The sequence below is a fragment of the Centruroides sculpturatus genome, unplaced genomic scaffold (genome assembly GCF_000671375.1).
Source record: "Centruroides sculpturatus isolate CEXI.00-Female unplaced genomic scaffold, Cexi_2.0 scaffold174, whole genome shotgun sequence".
NCBI classification, from domain to species: domain Eukaryota; kingdom Metazoa; phylum Arthropoda; class Arachnida; order Scorpiones; family Buthidae; genus Centruroides; species Centruroides sculpturatus.
The window spans coordinates 725,134-734,764 of NW_019384420.1; the positions used below are offsets into that span (position 1 = coordinate 725,134).

Genomic DNA, 9,631 nt, shown 5'->3' on the forward strand with positions numbered 1-9,631 from the left:
AGTAATTTCTTTGTAAAATTTTGTTGGGTCCCAGGCCATGTAGGTATAAAAGGAAATGAAGAAGCGGACGCAGCTGCAAAGGCAGCTAGTCCTTCACAGCATATAATGCCTATTGAAGGAGGTGATTTGAAGCTAGTTGTTAAAAAACGACTAGCAGAGCGATGGCAAAACATGTGGAATGCACAAATCCACAATAAACTACACGAGATCAAGCCGAATATAGAAAATTGGACACGTAATAAACAGTATGACAGGAGATCTGAAGTAATTCTTACTCGTTTGAGAATTGGGCATACTCGGTTGACTCATCTGTACCTTTTGAAGGGTGAAGATCAGCCATTATGCCAATATTGTAACTGTACTGTAAGTGTTAAACACATACTTTACAACTGCATTGCCTCTGAGAGGATACGTAGACAGCATTTTGGAAATGCAAGTTTTAAAGAGATTTTGGGCCAGAGGCCAAATCTTGATAAGATACTGAACTTTTTGAAAGTCGTAAATACTTATAAAGAAATTTAATTATTTATTTATTTATTTATTATATGCTTATATCTATTTTGTTGTTTTGTTTGTTTGTTTTTATTCACGTTTTTTTGTCATATTTATATTTTGTGTTATATATATTTAGTTTTGTTATATTTTACCTTTTGTCATGGCACAGCATGGCCTAAAGGGCCCTTGCGCCAAAAAACCTTAACCAACCAACCAGAAAGATAATATGATTGCTAAGCATTCCTTTTCAATCGTAGAAAAGTTTATTTCCGAGCCACTAAATTTTTTTACTAAAATAGCCTACAGGAAAAAAAGTGTCATTTTCTATCTGCTCTAGAACGTAACCTGCACAATCGTTTGATGTGTCAGTAAATAAATGGAAAGGGGACGAAAAATTGGGGTGTTTTAATAGGGGAGGTTTTGTTAACAACACTTTAAATCTTTCAAAACTTATCTGGCAATTACTATCCCAATTGAATTTACTTTTCTTCTTTGTCAAATTCGTCAATGGTAATGCAATGTCCGAGAAATTAGGAATAAAATTCCTAAAGAAGCCAACCATGCCTAAGAAACTGCACATGCCTTTGATATTACTAGGGGGTTGGATTTCACAAATCGCGTGCACGTTATCTGGGTCTGGGAGTACTTTCTCACGGCTGATAATGTCCCTGGTATCGCTTTTCTTTGACCACCTACTTGCTTTTCTTTGGGTGTAATTTAAGATTGGCTCCATAGAGAATTTTGATAACCCTATCAAGCAGCGTTATATGTTCCTCAAAGGACCTAGAGAAGAGGACTATGTCATCTTGGAATACATAGCAGTTGATTCCAATGAATGGTGCCAGGAAATTGGACATTACACCCTGAAAGAAACGGCCACTGTTGTTTGTTCCTTGGGGTAGGCGGCACATCTGATACTTTCCCCAAGCAGTCAAGAAGGCATATACATGACGTACAGATGGGTCTAGGTCAATCTGAAAATAACCAGATTTTAGATCCAAGACGGAAAAGTATTTACTGCCATGAAACCCACTCAAAATTTCATACGCGGGCCAGGGCCTCAGCTCTTACATTGCCGTTGATGCCCTTGTGACTGGGGACCCAGAAGAATGAGATGTTGCGTCCTTTGCTTAGGTTATAAGCTAGGTGTTTTGTTTTGACTCCAGTCAAAGTATAATTGCTTGTCCCTACTATCACATTTAGTACATAGCAGCTGTCTGGAAAGATTATTGTGCCAACATATTGTTTTACTTTTTGTTGTAATAGTCGTTTAGAGCTATGTACTGTACATAGCCGAAAGCTCCGCCTGATTATTGGAGCAGTGGGCCTGTAATTTGTAGTATTCTTCATGGTCAATACTCTCGGTTTTTTTCATTATAGATGACAAACGCTACTCCTGTATCATTGTCATTTTTGGCACTATCAGTGTAGACACCTCAGTCTGTGTCTTTTCCAGTTGTTTCTTGTTCAGTATTGATGAGAATCATGGTATCATCTGTGGGGTGATACTTGGTCTCTAGTCTAGTATGGTATATAATAATACCATAAGAGTTCTGGGTATTTATGAGAGTGGCTGACTATAGCAGCTGTTTTGCCGGTCTCCTGTATCGTGATTTTGATTCATATTAATTAGGTTCCATTTCGTCACAATAGTGCTGATTTTAATGTGGATGGGGGTCAGCCAAGGTCACAAAGCGTCCGTAGGGGCAGTCTGGTACACCCTACATACCTGGATGGCAAAACTACGCTGGACAGAAAGGAGTTTTCTCTTATTGTGAACAAGGTTTGCTCTGTTGCCCCATACTTGTGCTACATATAACAGTGCTGGCTCAATGGAGCCCATGTAAATTATGCTACATTGCTTGGCTCCAATGCCCCATGGCATTGGAGCAAAGCAATTCTGAGCAATGTGGTATAGCATGTTGGATTTTTGGTGAATTTTTTTTGCATATTTCTTCAATGTGCTTCTAGCTTAAAGTAGGATTGAGGAGCACTCCCAAGTTCTTTAGTTTGCCCGTTATTTTGATTTTTTGCCTTTCTATAAAGAGGCTCAGGGGGCATTGTAGTTGTTTTTATCTACTTGTTTTGGTGCAGATCAAGGCTTCACATTTTTGATGGTTTATTGGCAATTTTTGATTTATACTCCACTTATCTTGGAGGATTTCGTTTTCACTGGCCTGTAGGACATTACAGTTTTGGTGTTTTATCATTAGAAGGGTATTATCAGCAAATCCCTGTATTCTTATTTCTTCAGTACCAGCAATTGTATTAAGTAGATTGTTGTATGCCAGGTTCCAAATTCCTGGCCCACATCATAATCCCTGGAAGCAGCCTCGGTTCACATTTTTAACAATAATCAGTCCATTAGAGAAGTATCCAGCTTTCCTATCCTTTAGATAGCTGTCAGGAAGGAAGCAGATGTTTTTAGGGCATTTGGCATCCCTTAGACTGTGTTTGATTGATGGCCACTAGAGATGATCAAATGCTTTCCTGAAATCTATGCTGACCAGGAGGGCATACTTATCTTGGTCCCAGGCCCTTTTGATGTACCTTGTGACGTTACCTATTGCTGAAATGGTAGATTTGCTGGTCCGAAAGCCATGCTGGATTCTGTGAATAAAGTTACAGTGGAACCTCGGTATACAACCTTAATCCGTTCCCGATGTTTGGACTTATACCGAATAGGACGTATACCAAACCAACCTTTCCCATAAGAAGTAATGTAAAAACGATTAATCCGTTCTCATGTGTGAGAGTAGCCGGGGGTACTCTAATCCACGGAGGATTGTTCGTACCACTTAATCAGCACAGATTATCCGAAATCTGTCTCCAAAGTTTCGGATTGAGAGATCCGATCTTAAAAGTTTTATAGGAGAGCGATAACCGCTAGTGGATCTGAACTGTGAAGTCCAGATGCTTGTCAGGGCTGACACCAGTTTGTCAATTTATCGATTCGCGGACAAACACGCGTATGAGATCTGATTCAGACACAAATTAAGAGTCATTTCGTTTGATAAACAAACAACAATAAATTTAATAAAACCAAAGAAAATAAAAACTAATACAAAATACTAATGAACGAGAGATTTAACTACTACAAATAAGATACAAATCGAGAGATATATAGACTTTATATTATACCCAATGCGCGATCGAGAGAGAGAGCTCACAAAATCGTTAGAAACATACAACCTGTTTTAGTTGTTGTTCGTTTTCTTCTCTGTAGGCAAGGGACACTTTGGAGATAAAGTTCATTTACTTCTTATCATGGGAGATCGATATGTGCACAAAGTCAAAGTATAACTTCTAAGTGTTGACTTGGGAATTCTTCTATGTGAATCGTCTAAGGGCGTTGGTCATCAGGAGGAAAATGTGTGGAGTTTGGACACTTTCCGATCTGTCGCTGAACTCCTCGAATTCTGACAAATTTTTCTTATATCTCCTGATTTACGACCAATCATCTGCTAGAAACTCTTTCATGTGAACGGATGAAAGTGGAATCAAAGAGGGGTAGATAGTGCCCATCTGAGCGAGATTTTTAACGGATAAGGGAAAAACAAAGGATGTATGGACTTCCCTCAAAGGAAGTAACATCTGTTATCTATCTTTTTCCACATCCAAAACGTTAGTTTTCTCACAAAATGAAGTAATATTTGGTGACAATATTTTAACATTATTAATAAAAATTATTAAATTAGACCCAGGGCCTTTCAGGTTTCACATTACTCCCTTATCTTCAAAAATCACACTACATTTAAAGAAGGCGTGATTTTTCACAGCAATACATGAGTTCTAATTGCTCTCTCTCTCTCTGGAAAAGGCGTTATACATAATAATAATATTTTAAAGGTATACAATAATTTAAATCAAATTCAAAATTAAAATACATTGATATAATATAATAAACAATTCATCAAATTAAAAATTTAAAATAAACAAAATAAACATAAGTTTCTTGTCTGGAATCGACGATGAAATTTAACATGGTTCATTAGGTGCTCGAATTCTAGTCTTGCCTTTATCAAAGGTTCTAAAAATAACTTGACTGGAGTGGGGTGTACATTCAAAAATAGTTTCCTTATGTCCTTTTAAAATTGTTCTTAAAAGGTACTAAGTTTTCTTTGTTCTTCCTAAACATCTGGCACACATTTGAAACACATTAGTTGTAAGTCTTTCTGAAGCACATCTGTTGATGACGTCGTTTATTTGTGGTATTCTCATTGGTTCTGGACGATCACATGTTGTCTTCATATCTAGTCACAGAATAGCTAAAAGTTTATAGCTCATCATGCACTAGGGAAGAAAAGTATGTTTTTCTCCCTTAAAAGTTTTGTGGGAGTATCGCAGAATCAATCGTCTTCAGAAATTTTATGCCTGTGTACAAGCTTGGGATTTGAATATTCACAAAAGTGATGTTGCAGGTATGTATGTTGGACAAAATTTATTTCGTTTTAAAAGTCTCTCTCTCTTTCTTATTATTAAGTTATCTCTTACTTATTATTAAGTTATTAACAAGGATTCTATCTCTTATATTTAAAATATTATATATAGGACCTTATTATTACTCTATTCGTTTTATATTGTCTATAAGAGTGGGGGTTTTATCTCTTAAAGTGATATCTCCTCTCATTATTAATACTAACTTACAAACTAGAGATATGAGTGAACAGAGAACGGAATGTATAAACATTTCCTTTCTCATATAGGAAATTTCCAAGATCGAGAAATCAAATTGGATTTAGACCACCAGGATCGCTCTTGCGTATCTCCAAAAGAAATAAACTAGCAAAAAAAACGACAAAGGAAATTGAATTTATCAAGACCTTTTTCGGAATAGCAGCATAATCTCCTTATAAAGAAAGAATCAGAAACGATGTCCTTGCCAAGACAGTGATATAAAATAATGGTGGTTGAGGGAATTTCTCTCTCCTTGAATCTTATCAAGATCACTTCACGCGTGTTAATCCACGTGTTATAAGATTGATTTGTTTACATCCAGGCTAATCTCACATCTTTTATAAATTTTGTGTGGAAAATTCGGTTATCATTTTTCAATAGTTCAAAGTCATTTGTATAGAAGAGGTGATGAGATGGATTAGGAAGGGAGGTGTGAATTCTTTCATTAATCCTGTGCTTCTCTGACTCAAATGTCTTCCTAAAATTGGTAAAAACAGCCATTGATTCTCTTGTCAAATTTAAGATAATTCTCTCACACCAATTGAACAAAAATTTGGAACATATAATCACTGGAGAAAGTCATCAGTAAAAGGTACTACGGTATTTTGAAAAATTGGTCATATGATGGCCTCAGGAAAGGATTCTTCTCGGGAGATTTGGAAAAGAAATCGTTTTATCATCGCAGTTATATGTCCATTCAAAGGAATCGCTGGAAACCAGTGCCGATCCTGTAATGTCACCGTTTCCGCCTATTTGTTTGTTTGATTCACGAGAAAAGGGTTCCAAAAAGCATAGGCTTGGTACCAGGTAATCAATAAAGTTAGGCTCCCCAAATAATTATGTTGAAAGAGACCATACACAAATATATATATATATATATAAATAATTTTCTCCAAATAAAATTAGGTCGTTACATGAAAATGCCTTGAAGCTCCTTGTGTGACATCAAATTGGGGTGCTTGCTTCTTTTTCTTCTTTAAGAAAAACCCATGAATATTCCAAACAGATGCGTAAACCGAATAGAAGAGGAGTCCATAGGGATCAAATAGTTAAGTGACTTTTTGTCTCCCTATCGCAGATATTCGTAAGAAAAACAGACGCAAAAAGAATGTCACAAGATGTATTTGAACTTAACATGGAGGCGCAATTTGGATTTTAATTTCGATGTGGGAAGTATTTCTTTCTTCCTCATACAACTGGGTAATAAGGTTCAAAAGTCTCTATCTCCAATGAAGATAAAGATGGATGATACACAATAGGTTGGACGTAGCTCAAATGATTACCTGATAATGGATCCGTACTCAACATGGAGGGTAACTTAGATTTTAATTTGGATTGCAATAGATTCATTTTCCACCTACCATAAGAAAGGATAGGAGGATTAAGGAGGTAGATGATTAGGATCAAATAGTACAGCCCTCCTATAAGAACTTAGGATTTTTCTTGGGATCTAAGACGTTACCCAGAATTCAAGGGAGGCAAAATACATAAAGGCCAACGCCTATACTATTAAGATGAGCCATTTTATAACATAGAAAGACGAGGAGCTGCAATACATTTTACAAGTACAATCACATTTGCCCCAAGTATTTTCTTCTTAATCAGAATTTGTTAAACGCCTTATAAGAAGAGATTAAAGAGTGGAGAGGTCCCTTCTTATCTTCTCTCTCAAATTCAAGAACTTCAACAACATCATGTGGTCTAAGAGAACTGCTCATATAAGTGGAAACGTTTGAGTTTCAAGGAAAATATGGCTCTGGAAAATTTTCTTTATTTGTCAGTCAACTTCATTCAAGCAAGAAATGATATGCAACGTTACTCCTCAGGTTCAAATGACATTCGGGAGTCCGTAAGTGGCGTAACGGTGGTTACGTACCTACGGCTATCTCACACCAGAAGTTAGAAGGATGAAATTACTGTCACAAAACGCAACTCTAGGCCAACATCCAATCCCTTCAAAATTTCTTACTTGCTATATTTTCTTAAAAATGAGAATGTAAATTTCACTTCGTGTCCCACGACGAAGGAAAGATGCTCTTCCAAGACCTTGTAACGAGGATAAAGACTTTATCGTCTATATCCCTTTTTAAGATTAAAAACCATCTACTATTATTGGTATCTCTTATGGTATAAATATACATATATATATACATTTTACGACCAAGCCAATTTTTACACGCAGGCGAAGAAACACAAAGAAGGGGACAAATCTTAGATTTCAGGTGTTCCATTACAAAAATTTTGTTTCACCTAGGTGAGAATCATATCCCATTTTATTACTAAGTTTGAAAACACAGACTTTGAAGAGTAAGGACTCCACATATTTGGTTCCGCACTGCGTTAGGAGTTCATCGTATTTGATGAATTGAGGGACATGGCTCATCTTACCAGGAATATCTTGATTGTTTCTTACTCATCTAGCTGAAGGGCCCAATCTTCAAACAGAGAGGTTAATACACATTAATAAACGAAGGACATCGTCAAATAACGAGTCGTGATGGCCTAGGTTCAAACATGAAGAGTGACATGAACGAGGAAGTATGATTTCGACTTTTACTTGACCTCTGACAGGTTCTTACTCCACTATTGAAGGAAAGGTTCTTACTCCATAGTCAAATTGGAAAATAACAATAATAATCAAGTCGTACTCCCTTATCTTCAAGCCATTGCTGTATTCCGTTCTTTTACTTTTAATTTCTAGTAATTCATCCAAAAGGAAATCTATTTCCATAGAATCTAGGTAAATGATTCAACTGATGAAGGGTCCCAAGCTTCAATCAGTGAGAAGAGTAATTCGGTTGACAAGGAGAGTCTTCCTGACAAGTAGGCAAATAATAACAACACTACATGCTTCCTTTTCTTCTAGCTAGTTTTTCTTTTAGGTACCTGCCTTTCTTAGTAAATTTATATACTTTTATTTATCTCATGAACGGACAACTTGACTGATGAAGGGTCCCAATCTTCAATCAGTGAGGACGTCTGCAACTACCCTCGAAAATTCTGACGATACCATAGTGAAACACAATAATTCTGATGATAATACACAAGATTATTATACCTTGGGTATTTTTCCCTTCAAAATTGGAGGAGAAGGATTTTGTATGACGATTCCAGTCCAAATTGACGATAAAGGAAAATTTCTATACTCCTCCATTCTCATGACACCTATTCAAGATGATACACTAAAATTAGGGGAGATTATTAAAATGTTCCCTGTGGTAAATAAAAACAATCTCTTCACAAACTTAGGTTCAAATTAGTCCTGTCGGAAGGAAAATGTGGAGAATATGCCCGGCAAGAAGATATCACAGTTATTATGATATCACAGTTATACAGTTATTATAATTGTACTTCTCAGGACTAGTGAAGATTGCCTCCTCACTGGAAATACAGCTCCTATTCTCCAGAGATTAGATCAGGGTAACCAGATGTTAATCTCTCCCTTTTTCTCAAAAAGAACACTGCCAAGAAGAAACAGATAATCAGATACACCATTCTTTCTCAAGTCCTGAAGGATAAACAAAGGCGGAAGAAAATAAATATTGGACGGTTGACGTTGGGGATTTCAAATTAAGTACACAATTATTTCAAATCAAGCAATAGGGACCGACAATACCAAAAATACAGGGAGTCAAAAATAATTTATAGTTGAGTCAATTCCGCAGGTTACAACACAACTGTCCTATCACTATTCATGTAAAACGGAGATCAATAAAAGTTAATTTCTCACAAAATTTCGTTTCTTAATTTAAAATATAATACTTGAAAGAGACCACCAATTACTTCTCTCATACCTTTAAAATACTCCTCAATTTTCATTGGCTAGATAATATACGAGTTTGTAAATTTGTAAATAAATCTCTGCCACCCCTTCGATCTAGACCCATCATACTAATTTATGTGAACAACATTCCAACAAACGCAAGGGTAGACGAAGACGTGGAATCGTCGGTTATCTCATACAAAACTCATAAAATTTTATTTTCAAAATAGGTGTGATGGATTTATCTCCACTATACCTCTCATCAAAATCAATTAAAGGAAGACTTCGAAATTAAACACTAACATTTATATATGACCAAAAATATCCATATACATACACATAGCTACAACCAACAGACTGCCGAAAATCTATCGGGCTAGTTTTATGCTACTTATTAGATAAATTACGTAATCAATTTGGTACTAGAGGTAAGCGTTAGGCGCCATCTCTTATTAATATTAATAATTATAAATAATTTTAATTAATTTAAATAATTTGGAACCGCTGGGAGAAAAAATCGGCCCGGAGCGGGACTCGAACCCACAACTCCTGCTTACCGTGCAGATGCGTTGCCAGTTACGCTACCCGGACCTCCGATCCGATCTCCTCTTCCAGCGTATATAATCTAACTACTTAACCATCGACGGTTATTACAACGCCGGCTGGGGACACATTCAGTGCCCACGTCCTACTTCC

General features: G+C 36.4%; 1 protein-coding gene across 1 annotated transcript in view; it reads left to right on the forward strand.

The window, feature by feature from the left end:
* The window catches only part of LOC111619357, a 2,749-nt gene extending 1,352 nt beyond the window's left edge, over positions 1 to 1,397 (forward strand). The window contains exons 2-3 of the mRNA XM_023361067.1: positions 35 to 121; positions 1,231 to 1,397. Coding sequence (XP_023216835.1) covers positions 35 to 121; positions 1,231 to 1,397 — 254 coding nt within the window. The remainder of the gene's footprint in view (positions 1 to 34; positions 122 to 1,230) is intronic.
* The last annotated feature ends 8,234 nt before the right edge of the window (positions 1,398 to 9,631 follow it).